The sequence below is a fragment of the Cyprinus carpio genome, chromosome A15 (genome assembly GCF_018340385.1).
Source record: "Cyprinus carpio isolate SPL01 chromosome A15, ASM1834038v1, whole genome shotgun sequence".
In the NCBI taxonomy this organism is placed as follows: Eukaryota; Metazoa; Chordata; class Actinopteri; order Cypriniformes; family Cyprinidae; genus Cyprinus; species Cyprinus carpio.
Window position 1 is genome coordinate 12,335,057 of NC_056586.1, and position 14,816 is coordinate 12,349,872.

The 14,816-nt window shown below is 36.9% G+C and overlaps 1 protein-coding gene across 2 annotated transcripts in view; it reads right to left on the bottom strand.

The window, feature by feature from the left end:
* Positions 1-4,240: 4,240 nt before the first annotated feature.
* LOC109094374 (calcium-binding protein 8-like) overlaps positions 4,241-14,816 on the bottom strand; it is a 51,082-nt gene continuing 40,506 nt past the window's right edge. For both annotated transcript variants that reach the window (XM_042771054.1, XM_042771053.1), the window contains exons 5-6: positions 11,834-11,990; positions 4,241-5,933 (exon numbers count right to left, since the gene is read on the bottom strand). In XM_042771054.1, the coding sequence (XP_042626988.1) occupies positions 5,806-5,933; positions 11,834-11,990 (285 nt within the window). In that variant the 3' untranslated portion in view covers positions 4,241-5,805. The remainder of the gene's footprint in view (positions 5,934-11,833; positions 11,991-14,816) is intronic.

Consider the following 14,816-nt stretch of genomic DNA (forward strand, 5'->3'; position numbering starts at 1 on the left):
GCGTTGTAGTGCTTGGTGTCCTAAATCTAAAAAGGAATTTAAATGCCCTATATAAGTACCTCACTTGTTACTTTAGCTTAAGAACTGTCGGCAGCAACAAAGCGGCATATCTAAAGATCAAAGTAAGTAACTCTCCATAAAAACATTTTAGGTTGTCATTTGAAGATTAGTTGCAAACACTACAATGTTCCTGTGACAGGAGGATGATGGGCTACCAAGAAGCTGATCTGACGTGTCAAAAAGCTCCAGCTGAGTTTTCTCACACAACAATCCTTCCTTCAGCAATGATAAGGCTGTTCTAACTTAAAAGGACATCAACGGTGCGTACTAATCGACCCTCTGAGAACCTCCCACCACTGAGCCAAACCTCCTGCTGTGATGCTTCAGGCTCTGTGACTGACAACTCACAGTCATGTTATCTGTGCCACATGTTTGAGGGCTGTTAAATATTCAACCACTGTTTAATTTGCATTTACAGCTCAAATTGGTGCAAATATTCTTTTTCATCTCTCCATATTAAACAACTCTGGCAGCTGTATAGACAGCTCTGTTGTATAGGGCTTATGGATTTTCTTTGTTGTGGAGGCTTTCACATTTTATTGGAGGCTTGTTTCATTTTATGGTAAGCTGTGAAGCAGTGAGTAATTGTAGCGGTTCATAGCTCTCGAATACACATCATGACTTTGTAGTTCATAGTACAAGAGTAAGTAATTAGATGATACGCCCCCATAGTTCATCACCATTGATATTGATCATCATGATTCATTACTGGCTCATTAACTTAGTGATTCACCCTCAGAGCTTACAGACATGGCTGATGTGTGACTGTGAATAAGTGTAGAATGGCATTATATTTAGGCTAAAAACGATTACTTACAGTTTTTCTTTGTGCTCTGCATCTCACCACCCAAAAATGGTTGTATAGTCTAACTGCATTGAGACTTTGTATTAAGGCATGGTCACATTAGAAGGGCTGAGAAGGGTCCTTCATCAGATGGAGTCACTGTCAAACCAAGTAGATTTCTGTTGGTCAATGCCACACATTTGGGTGAACAACTTGACAGAGAACAAAATCTGCTAGGGGGACTTTTTTGCCCTCATGCAAAACTCCCGGTTATGCAGATACCAAGCAATGTGTCACATTTACTTGTTTACACTTACTTCCCCAAATTTTTGCAGCCAAAATCTAGTCAGTTCTATGAAAGCTGTTTTCCGGCATGGGATTAAAACAAATAAATAAAAAAGGTAACTATGACTTTGTTTCACAATTTAAGGAAAATAGTCAGAATTGTGAGATATAAAGAGTGTACATCTTGAAATTCTAACTTTTTTTTCTTGCCATTGTGAGTTAATTTCTCACAATCCAATTTTTTTTTATTTATAAAAATAAAAATTAATATTTTTTTTAATTAGAGTTGAGATATATATAATTATTTGAGTTGAGAGAATGTTATTTTATTTGCGTTTTTTTATGTTAGGATTCAATTTGTTTTTTCCTCACCCATTCAAATTATTTCAAAATTTTATTAATTTAGGACAAAAACCCTGCTGCTGTGTGTTGATAGTGGAACTATTTGGAACTACAAAATAGACAACTGTAAAGTAATTGGCAATGTTAATGTCTACAATACTCAGAATTATCTTACTTGTCCTGCATCCTTGTGACAGTTGAACAAAGTCGATTTTGCTTGTGTGAAAAATAGGGCCTACTAAAGCAAATGTATGTCAAATTTTTACCTTAAAAAATCAGTTTGAAAATCATTCTGATGGTACTTTGCCTTATAATAAGGTGAGAATAAACTAAGACATGGCTATGTGCCTAAAGTTCTCTCCACACGGTTCACTGCACAAGTCTTTTCCCTGCTAGCTCTTCCTAATTCACAGGATGAGCAGGGTCCCAATCCACTCTGTCTGGTTCGGGCTCCTAGAGTGTACGTTGAACATTCAGGCCCGTTTCTGCACTCAGAACATCTCTTTGTATGCTTCAGATGCCACTCTCAAGGGCTGCCAGTTACGAAGCAGAGACTGAATATCTCATTGGATAGTTGATGCTATTCAGCAGGCCTATCGGAATGAGGTCCCACTCCACCAGAGGAACGGCCTCCTCCTGGGCTTGGTCCAGCGGAGTTTCAACTGATGATATCTGTGCGGCTTCAATCTGCAGTTGCTTATAGCACAGCACTATTGGATGCATTCCTCATAAGTGGACGCAACGGGAGAAACCGTTCGAAAGGGAACGCTCCGGTTACTTTTGTAACTTCAGTTCCCTGAGATAAGGGAATGAGCGAAGTATAAGCTGGCGTGCTATAAAGTTGCACGCGAGTCATTGACTGTCACTATCAGTCAAAAGATTCTGATGAATGACGCTCTGAGATGACTTATATAGCAGTCAGCTCCACTCCTTTTGGCAGGTTGAAGCGCCATTTTTTCATGCAGCTACATGAACGTGAACACATCAGGCTTCAGTATCAGAGTAAACAGGAGTTTACCCCATAAGCGTACAATGCAATGCTTGTTCCCTTATCTCAGGAGACTGAGATTACGAAAGTAACCAAAGCATTTTTCTCAATGATAAACAGAGCAAAAAAAACTGTTTTAAACTGTATGATAAATACACCCCATCAATAACGGATTAACAGTGTAATATGTCTTAGTGTATGTTTTTTTTTCAGAAAACAGAAAAGATGCCATGAATATTACAAAACTGCTTTATTGCATAAACTCTATGCATTTGTCCTGTACATATTTGAATATGTATAATAAAATCTTCTATTGGCAGCTTGCAACAAGCTAGTCTCAACTACATAGCTAAATATTCTGCATGCAAAGTGTACAGATCTATCATTAAGTGAATAACTGTAAATATGGTTATTTACATTTTTTTACAGCTCATTTTAATGTACTGTACCACCATATCACCCTTGTTTTCTAAACCCTAAAATCTTAATTTGAAATACAATCCTCTTTAAATGCAGAACCATTTTATACACTGTTCAGTTTGATTTCATGGGATATTTTGTTCACAACATTATTGTCCTAATTATTAAATAGGCCATTTTACAATATTGTATTTAAATAAACTGAAATAATTGGCTGTGTATGTATTATTAACATTGTTTGGTACAACATTCCTTAATTTCTAAAATCCCACTCAACCTACCAACCCCAAAATATATTGTTTAATTTTTCACATTCACCACATAATTGTGCAGATCAAAATAATCTAAACACACAGTATATATCATTTTATCAAGCCATCCAGACCCTTAGCTGAATGCTACAACTTAATGTTACATTCTGGATCAGAAAGGACAGTACGAGGACAAACACAGTGAATGAATTAATCACTTCAACCACCAGGTGTCGCCATTGTACCAGAATAAACTATCCACTCACTCCAACCGCACATGGATCAACATTTGAGTGAGAAAAAGGGGTTGGACTAGTAACATTATACCTTTATAATTTCAATGTATACACCTTTATTCTCTTCAGTACACCTGTGCAGTCAAATATGGCTTTAGTCAGGGGTCTCGGGGGAGAACGGAGAGCTCGCAGACATGTATTAATTTCAGCAGCCCCCTCATTAGCCCCGACACAATCTGTGCAGAATGTACCATTTTAAACTATCATGCACGAACAGAAACACACATGTAAAGCTCTATGTACAGAGTTCTGCTCATTCACATGCATAATAAAGTAGAAGCAGACCTCAGGAAACATGGTGGAGAACATATACCAGTGTGTTTTCTACAGGTGTCCAGAGGAGACATTCATGAAACACAGAGAACAACTGCATCAGGCACAGAGTTTTAGCCGTCGCACCTATGAGAGAGATACAATCATCTTCCAGTATCATTCTTTTTCTTCTTACAATCCCAGTATTGAAGATGTGAAGCATCTTCATTACAAACATCTATTGAAACATCAACAATGCAGTGCTACGGTGGCTTTAATGCAGACAGAGAAGTGAGATGCAATATGAACATGCACCATACAATAACCATAAACATGATTGTGGCTCATGGTAAAGTGAAGGACATCCTCAATGCAACTCAAAAAAGAAGACTGGCATAATAGAAAGTACATGATTTTTCTATTTTTCTAGATTTTTTTCTAGTGGGTTTGTGGGTTTGTGGTTATGGAGTTAAGAAGTGAAAAAAGATCATAGATTATCATATATCTTAGATTTGTGATTAATCTTTAAGATTTGTTGAATGTTTGTGTTGTGTGTGGTATAAGGTATCAATAACTGGCCATAAAGTACCATTAAGTCACATTAAGTGACTTAAGTACTGCAAAACCCAAGCAAAAACATCTTGTTCTCCACTCATTAGGCCTAGAGGGATCCTGCAGACATTTTCAGCTCTAACTTTGTCTCAGAAGATTTGGAATGGATTTAAATATGGTAAAATGTGTTAAACAGACCTCAGAGTATAACAGTATTAATGGTAGCTGAAAGCATAATCAAATTAGTTAAAATCTTATCAGTTTTTCATCTTATTTATCTTGGAGTTTATTAATATTATAAAATTATATAATTATATATTATTTATATAATGATATTATAAATTAATTAATTAATTCAGCTGCGATGTAACATCAAAACCCAGAAAACAAAAAACATTTCCTTTACCTTTACACACACACACACACACACACACACACACACACACACACACACACACACACACATATAGTTTTTATATTATTTATTATTATTATAATTTTCTAATTTTCAATTATTGAGTAAAATAAGGCATGTGGTAACAATAACTAGGACGATACTTGAATGTTTTGTTGTACAATATAAACTGCACACACCCAAAACTTTTTACAAACATGTATTTTTAAAAATAAGCATGCTTCAAAATTCACTTTTCAGAATGATTGTGTGTAATTTATGTTGTAGAGTAAAACGTCCCAAGTATCCTCAATTTAAAAAATGTAAAAACCCCATTATAAAGACCAGTGAATGATAATGTGTGTGTGTGTGTGTGTGTGTGTGTGTGTGTGTCGCCAGTTTGAACAAAACAACTGTTGGAACAAACATTGAAATAGAACTTATGAATGATGGTAGTTCCAATTCTGTGGAAATCTGCACAACTTTCTGCTGTGTTTTAATATTTTGCGTGGGCATGCTCATTACAAACCAATTCAGAAAAAGCAGACACAGGAAGAGGAAGATCACACAATTGAATCGCGGAACACATTTGAAATGATTAAAACTATGAATCAGGCTCATGGATTTTTGGAGCTGACGACTATGGATTTAAATATGGACTACAACGAGCGCTTCTTCCCTGGCCTCCCACCATCCCCCGAGCCAGAAAAGCACTCTGGCTAGAGCAGACATAAATAGTCTCCGGAGTAGATGCTGTAACTCTCCCTCCACCAAGGTGTAATGAGTTGCCAATTACTTGTGCCTTCCTACATCGACAGCAGGCCCGAACCCAGCAGAAGCTCATCAGCGAATCCCTGCTGAAATAGATGAAGCCACAGAGGAGACAGTGACAGCTTATGAGCTCCTGCGTGTTATTGCATTAGGGAACAGAGGTGGCACGAAAAGCAGAAAGTCAGCCCTTTAAAGTCCCTGCCTGAGAGATGAGGCCCCGTGTAACATGCTGGCTTGGCTCGCCGGTCCGCGTGGAAAAGTAACGGGAGAATACAAATAAAAAAGAATAAAAAGCTCCTCTTTTCAGTAGTGAGGTGTTTGGTTTTGGTTCTCGAGTTTGTTGGGTAATTTTTGACAACTTCATCGACAGACATGCACATGCAGGCTCCGCCGCGCTCACAGTGATGTCACTACTCCATTCCGTTGCGCAGCATCTGATTGGCCGCGATGAGCATGACGCTGATGATGAAGGCCATGGCGAACGCGCATATCAGGCTCTTGCGCACACACGTCTGCCGATTCTTCTTTTTGGGATGAACTGCAATGACACAAAAACAGTGATTTAGACTGAGGAAAATAAGTAAGCGAGTAGCATATATGCTAATCAGAACACATTTTCTACTTGTGTCTGATTGTGTAGGTGTCGATTTGCATTCTAGCCGACCGCCTTTCATCTGCCAATCTGACCTGTCTAAATAAAGCAGCGTTTCTTGTGCAGCTGTGAGGTGGAGGTGTTTCGCTAGGACTTGAGGTTCACCTGAGCACATGTGGCTGCTCGGCTCACGAGCGTCTGGGGTGACAGTGGGGTCTGAGCCGAGAATAGAGGCAGTTATTAGGAGCTTCTGGAACACACAGCGAGACAGATTGTGTGCCAGCCTCACCCCGTGATATCATTTTCCGCTCCAGTCCTCCTTCCGGCGCAGAGCGCTAGTCAGCAAGTCCCGCCCCCTGCAGCCAATCCCTGGCCTGGTTACAGCAGAGAGGAAGCGCGATAATGAGCAAACATAGCTTCTTCTGCCTGAGCGTTTGTTGCTGAGGAGAACTTTTAGTTTTGCCCCTCTCTCGCCTTTTCAAATTGCAGCAGATAAAAGTCAAGATAAAATGTCTTGCAGTGTTCTCAGCATGTTTTGAACTTCAAAAAGTCTCGACAGCACTGCTGAGCAAAAAATGTAGGCACTTTATGCTATTGAGATGTCTGGGAAAGAAACCTTATGTCAATTCTCTTTTGGTAGCATCACTAAATGAAATGCTAAATCTGTTAGCATTCCTATTCATCTCAATGGCAGTTGCTAGGCTAGTTTTAGTTAGCTTTTGTGTTAAAGAGACTCTATTCAGCTTGTGTCTCTAGATTCATTAACATAGTCTCAGTGTGTGGTCTGTTGACAACCTAAGCTCGGCCCAGGTGCCACCATTAATGATTCATATAGACACAGAGGACTCAACAGAAGGTGCTGATGAGTGTTGCTTTAAGCGCTGTGGACATCTGTTACTGCTGGTTGGACAGAGACTTACGCCGTTGGCATAAGGGATGTGCTTGACCCCTGCAATGCTAACACTGTGCTAGCGTGGTCCATACTGAACATTCATACTCTGAAATCATTCACTAAGTAGCTTCAAAGCTGTGGTACACAGTTCTTTCTAATGCTTATTGTTGCATAATATGTAGTATTTCAAAATTGTAATCGTGGCTGATATTAAAGATACTAAAGATAGAGATTATTAAATATATGGGAGAGACAATAGAATGCTAGTATTCTATTCTGAATTCAGCCATTGGCTTTTACTTATCATCTGGATACACAACTACTTGATAAGAACAGTGATTTTGCATATATTTGTTTGCTGTTTTGCTCATAAACAGTGCTTGATCTGTGCATATTTCTCTCCTGATTCAGACAAGACAACTTTATTACTGAAAAAAGCATGTTTTAGCCAGAGGCAATGGTTTGAATATAAAAACACCTTAATGACGGATTTGTTTTTCACTTCACAAGATGTTAATTGATGGACAGGCGTCGTGTAGATTACTTGTGTATGTTTTTATCAGCTGTTTGGACTCTCACTCTGACGGCACCCATTCACTGCAGAGGACACATTGGTGAGCAAGTGATGTAATGCTGAATTTCACCTGTTCAGTTCAAGAAACAAACATCTTGGATGGCCTAAGAGTTAGTAAATCTTCAGCATATTTTCAATTTGAAGGAACAAACATCTTGGATGGCCTAAGAGTTACTTTACTAACGGACAGTTCTAAGCGGCTGGGCATTATCAATGGCGGGAATTTTTTTTTCTTTTTGTTTTGGCCTCGTTATAACCAATAATTTTTTTTTCTCGTTAATGACTAGTCTCGACATAACGAAGGTCGTTTTCCCCCCTCGTTATAACGACTTTTTTTAGTCCTCGGCAATCAGATCTCGACATAACGAAAGTTCGTTTGCCTCGTAATAACGACTTAATTTTCTCGTTATGAGTTTGTTTCAGGAGATCGAACGAATGTAGTTCGTTATGCGACGTTATAACGACTTAATGACCCTCTAAGTAATTTACACTCAAACTGCGCCAGCAGGTGGCACTATAGAACAAACTAAATATAACTGATGGGGTGTTGTATACTATCCACTTTACTGTACGCGGACCTTCCTTCGTGATCGCTATAATTTGTGAAGTCTTGTTTATTACTGAGCATTAATTAATTCATAAATGAGGAATAATGCTTGAATCAATATTAATATTTTGTGTATTAAGTTCCTGAGGAGATGCATGAGTTTCACCACCCAATTCTGTTTCATCAAGAAACTGCTTATCAAAACCAAGGTTGACATCACTGTACCTTCTCATTACAAACCTGTTATATTTATTATATCTTTGTGCTTTCTTTTAGGTACTTGTTTGGTTTCATGATTCATTTAAATTTAATTTTAATTTAATGATTAGGTAGTTAATAAGCGGAGATGTTCTGTTTATCTACAGTACGGGATTTAACGATGTAGGCTGATGTGCTTCTTTTCCTTATTACTAATCTTTGTTGTTAACCATATTGATGAGAAATGTAGATTGTATATGTAAAATCCATAGGCTAATTTAATTCAGTTTTGTTTCTGTAATGTTGTAATGGTTTTTTTCTACACACACACACATACATTACACGTACACATGAACGCTCTTTTCAAACAGAAGCTTATAACACACATGATATCTGCCACATAATGACATACTACAAAATTACAAAATTCTATATATTTTTATTTCATATAAAGGGAAACTTAAAGTGAGTTTAATCCAAGCAGCTCTAATGGCGCGCGGTGTTGCCATTTAAACATGTTAATTACAACAAAAAAAAAACGTTCGTTGTACTGTCTCTGGAAAAAATCAACAGTGATTGATCAGCCTTTATTTATACAGTATTGTAGACGTTATTATTACCTAGGCGAAGCAAAATTTGCTGAAATATAGGCTACAGTAAAGAGCCCCTGCATGGCTGTCCATCAGATGCCTGTCAAAGTTGAGTTCGTTACTATAGCAACAGTAAAACTTTCATGTCGTTATAACGAGAAAACAAACTTTCGTTATGTCGAGATAACAAAAAATTAAGTCGTTATAACGAGAAAACGAACTTCGTTATGTCGAGATAACGAGAAAAATAAGTCGTTATAACGAGAAAACGAACTTCGTTATGTCGAGATAACGAGAAAATTAAGTCGTTATAACGAGAAAACAAAAAGGAAAAAAATTATAATGGATGGCCGCTTAGAACTTCCGTACTTTACTGTGCTCTTTCAGAAGATGTGTAACAGCGCCCCCTACTTTATAACATTGAAAATACAGAAAGCTGGGAAACTTCATCAGTGGCGGGACATATACTTTCATCAGTGGAGGGTAAGAGTTAACATGGTGGTCACCACTGAGCCAACCAATAGTTTTTAGTTTTTTTTTCTAGACAGTGTAATGACTAGTCTTTAAACACATCTGTTTAAAGTACTATTCAAATTTTTTTTAATGGTCTTAGGTTTTAAACTTTTTAATAGTCTGAGGCACTCAAAGAGTCAAATAGACTGAATATGGTATGTTTGCATCATAATTTCAAAACTCAGTCTTATGAGATGATTATGAGTTTGTTTCAGGAGATCTCATAATGTAGTGTAGCTTATGCTACAGTGAGCTCTGGTGACCCTGTAGATGGTGTGAGATGCCCACTCAAAAACCAAACTAGCATCTTTAATTCACTCCTCTGATTTTAATAACCAAATACCCACTAAAATAGCACCTGATTTCAATAGGCTGTGAATATCACATACTGTAAAAGAGCATTAATACTCCTGTGTATTACCATGAGGAATATTGTGTTATTCATCACAGGATGAGATGAGCCAATAGAGGTACAGTAACAGGAGTATTATTATGCATGAAACAACACCAGCCCAAATTAATTTGGCAGAAGAAACAGACTGAAGCAGAGAAAATGAACTAACACTACACCTACACGTCATTACAAACACTGTTACAATTATTTGCATGTTGTATCTTATGTGCCTTTCTATTTATTATACTTATTTTATTTTATTTTTAAATGCATTTTTTAAATGCATTTTTTATATTTTATTTTTTTTATTTTATTTTTAAATGCATTTTTTAAATGCATTTTTTATATTTTAAATGCAAAAATATAAAAATATAAAACTTGACTTAAAATCCCTTTTTTAAAAAATGTAACTATACAATTTATTTAATTTTTACTCTGTCATTTTGATTATTGTACCGACTAATGCAAAAATCGATTCTTAGAAAATATAAAAAAATAAAAATATTAAAAATCTAGTTGAATTTCAATTAGGGGGCGCAGCGGCGCCCGCGAGTTTCAAAAAACTCATGCAAAATTTCGAAGATTTTAGAAGCGCCGTTGTCCCTAAAGGCAGATGTTTGGAAACATTTTGGTTTTAAAGCAAAAGGAAGGAAACCAAGGGATCGATAAAACAAATGCAATCGGCAAAAGCATTGCCAGGCTTCTATACGCATACACCGGTAATACATCTAACCTGCGCGCCCACCTGCAAAAGACACCATGGCAGACAAGCTAGCTTCGCCGCGCAGCCCAAAAAAACACAGGGGACACCAAATAGGACAAACACAACAAAGCTTCCATTTAACTCCCGTAGATTACGGAGTCTTGTTCAAGAAACCTGCCCTTTTTGAGGAACCTTGTTTAGCCTTAAGATTTTAAAAATCCATCCTGTTATGAGGTAGATTAGATTTGTTTTGTTGTGCCAAATGGTTAAGCAAGATGTAGCATTTAAGTGATTATTTCATAGTGAAATATGTTATGGCAGTACATGGTGTAACAAAAAAGAATTATAAGAAGATTTTTAATAAGAAGAAGAATAATAATAAGAAGATTTTGTGCTTGTGTGAGCTCAGGACTGTACCCTTGGAAAGTTAAATGTTGACTTGTGGTAATTTCCAGATTAATACAATTTGTGTACAATTAATCAGAGCACTTAAAGTTGCAAATATTTTAAGCAAAATGCACTTTGTTATAATGCACTTTTGTCTTCAATAAATTGAAGAAAAATCAGAGTTCTGTTTGTTGAGTAAATGTGTTTTCAGCATTAACTAACCTGGCCCTATTTTTATGAATCGTATCCAACCAATTGTGTCAACTTGTAAAATCGTATCGAGACAGCTCTGTATCGAGGTACGTATGACCTGTGCATCGAGGTATGTATCATATCGCCAGGTTTTCTCCCAAGAAGATTTAATAAGAAGAAGAATAATAATAAGAAGGTATGCAGCCCTAGTACTGACGTGCATGACTGGAAAGTCAAGGAGATTATCTAGGGCTAATTAATATTCATGAGCCTAGCTGTTTACATGAAACCTTCTTTTCTTTTTATGCATTTTCTCCATTCATTTACATGACAACAGCATTAAGGGTTTGGGTTTCAAAGTGCAAGTTTCTGAAAATAAAACCGTTATTGTCTCAGCGTAAACTACAAAAATGCAAATCTGTGAAAATGGTGATTTTTGCATATGCATATTATGTGATCAGTCTATAGGTATGTGTGCAGCTGTGTACTGTTTCTTTATGCTGCATGAACTCAACCAATCAGCATGTTCAGTGCTCAAGTCTTACTCCCGAATGTTCTAGACCTTTTTAAAAGTGGCATATTTTTCCCTGAAACCTTATTTAGATCCTGGTTCCTGTGATGGAAATGTCCTAGAGTTCCTGGGGAAAGTTCCTGCGGTGGAAACAAGCTTAAAGTGACATCGCCAACTACTGGCCTGGTCTGCATAATGCACAATTTTAGTCCTTTTCCCAGATCTGTGTGAATGGGGATCGTTTTGACTGTTATCTTGTACGTAAAACTTTTCAAAAACACAAAGGAAAAACTAACCCTGAAATTTCACTGACACAGACACACACGAGGCAATGTTTACACTCACCTCCCTCAAACTCTGTTTGACAGTTCCCCGAGTTCTCGTTCAAGCTCTCCTCCTCATTGATGATGATGTTCTCTATGTCCTTCATCGTCAGGTGGTCCCGGAAGGCATGAAAAAGGATGTGTTTCAGTTCCTCCAGCGTAATCCGCTGCATATCAAACTACAAAGACAGATAACACAGGAGTTACTCAACCAAACTCCAACTCTTCAAAAACTCTTTGTGCTGTATGTTTCTATCAAGGGATAGTTCACCTTATTTTATTTCATTTTAATTATTTTAGCTTTATACTTTACATTTTTTCAAATGCCACATTAAAATGAATTTTGCAGTTGAGTGCTTAGATATGAAAACAGCACAGAAAAAAATCAATAGTCTTTGTAATTGAGGAGAAAAAAGTGCATTGATCAGTCTGAACACTTTTGCATGGCATTTGATAAATGGACATAACACAATTAACTGCAAGAAATTCAAAAGACATCTGAGGAAAACTGTCATGGGGACTGTAACTCATGTTCAGTAAGTTGATTTTTATAACTCGTATCCTGAGGGCGTTAATGAGCTCCATCCCTTTAATTTCCCGGGCAACATTAGCCCAGCAGATTGATTTTTCAGGAAGATGAAAAAAAAGAAACTGTGTTCAGCTTAATGCCTTATTTGCAAAGCTGTCGGGTTGGAGAACAAACAGTCATTAGGAACACTGGGAGAAACGCGATTCAGTCGGCTATATATTAATACACCGCTAAATCATTCAACCTTCCCTTATAAAACAGTATAGTCATGGTAATACTATAAATACTGACATAATCATATACAAGAATATATTAATCTAATTACCACTACAGAGGTCCAAAACACATTATTATGATATTGCTAGTACTTTTAGTAAATGTTTTAAGAAAGAAAAATGTATTGTTTAAATCTAACTTCACTTTTTTATTTAAAAATTGTGATAAAATACAGAATGGAAACCTCCGACTTTGTGACAGGAAGCTCACAGTGCACTTCTGTGGCTCTGGAGAAAGACGCTTGACAGGATGTGCTGCCATTGCAGCTCATGAGGAGAGACAGCAGGATATTACAATAGCTGGCAAGCTAATAAATTTGACAAGCCATTAAGTATTACAGCCTCAGTATGCTCACCTCCACAGTAACTTGTCATTTCACTCCACTTTACCAAGTCAGTAAGAATGAGAGCAAAATACTGCTTTGTAATACTGCATGCATGATGCAGTAAGCACTGCAGAACGGGCCAATAAATCATTTTATATTTCTGTTTAAACCTGAGAAAGCACAAACTGAGCATTTTATACAGTCATTTTATGCCCATTAATATTGACCTGTTGTGTCCACGGTTTATACGACATAATATATCCAACCATATTTTGCAACATGGAAATAAGCTATTTTCTTTTGTGTGAGAATTTTGATTCATTAAACGCTTAAATATCTAGTAGAATAACAAAGTACAGTAAACAGTAAAACTATTTGTGCTACAAACCAGTGTGTTTACGATTATGACAATAAATTAATAATAAATAATATGACAATAAATACCAGTTTGCAATTTTTAAAGAGATAGTTCACCCAAAAGTGAAAATTACCCCATGATTTACTCGCCCTATAGCCATCCCAGGTGTATATGACTTTCTTCTTTCAGATTAATGCAATCTGAGTTATATTAAAAAATGTCCTGGCTCTTCCAAGCTTTATAATGGGAGTGAATGGGGGTCAAGATTTAGAAGCAAATTAAAGTACATCCATCCATTATTAAAAGTGCTCCACACTACTCCGGGGGGTTAATAAAGGCCGTTTGTGTAAGAAAAATATTCATATTTAAAACTTTATAAACCGCAATCTCTAGCTTAAGCTAACTGTCTTACTCGCGTTCACGAGAGTTGCATTTCAGTGGATGACGTAGGTCACAGGCTTAGCTTTTTTTGGGTGAACTATCCCATTAAGCATGTAATTGGATGTAATGTAATGTAATATAATAAACTTCTACAATATGCCACATGATTACATACAGTATTCATGCCCATAAAACAAACTGCATGGTGAGTAATGGCTTAGCTCCTGCGTACCTAACTAGTCTTCTACCACGCTACAACCCATCATGCTCCCTAAGGTCACAAAACGCTGGACTTTTGATAGTACCTAGGATAGCAAAGTCCACTAAAGGAGGTAGAGCTTTTTTCGCATTTGGCTCCCAAACTCTGGAATAGCCTTCCTGATAATGTTCGGGGGTTCAGACACACTTCCTCTGTTTAAATCTAGATTAAAAACACACCTCTTTGGCCAAGCATTCAAATAATGCATCTCATAATTTTGAACTGCAGTTATATCTGATCAAATGCGCATTATTATTCTTTAGCTTGGGTTAAACTAATTAATTTTACTTGGCTGGAACAGCAGCTACGCTAATTATGTCTCTATTTTTTTCTCTGCTTTGCCACTAGGATTGGTAACAATCTACACAGTCTCCTGGATCCAGAACACCTGAGAAGAGATGATGCCAACCCCTCAGAGGACCTCAGATAATGCTAACCCAGAGACAACATACAGAACTACCACATTTTGCTATAAGTTTGATTGCATAATTGCTGTTAATAGTGTTAATCGTCTGTTGTTTATGTCTTTTATTGATTTTTCTGAACATTTCTGCCGAATACACATAAACTGACAGTCACCACTGATAAGCTACTACTAAATATTGTAGAAACTTAATTTTCTGTAAAGTTGCTTTGCAATGATCTGTATCGTAAAAAGCGCTATACAAATAAACTTGAATTGAATTGAATTGAGTAATAGATGTTTAATTTTTATTAATTTTTAAGATCAATAACAATGAACTTGCAAAGTGTGGAATCCTAATCAAAAATAGGGTTAATAATCTAATTGAAAGGGAAAGTCATCTAGGGACTTTCATGCAAACTAGCCCTTTAGCATCCAGACATTAAATCTGTGATGCTAAAGGGCTTACCAGAG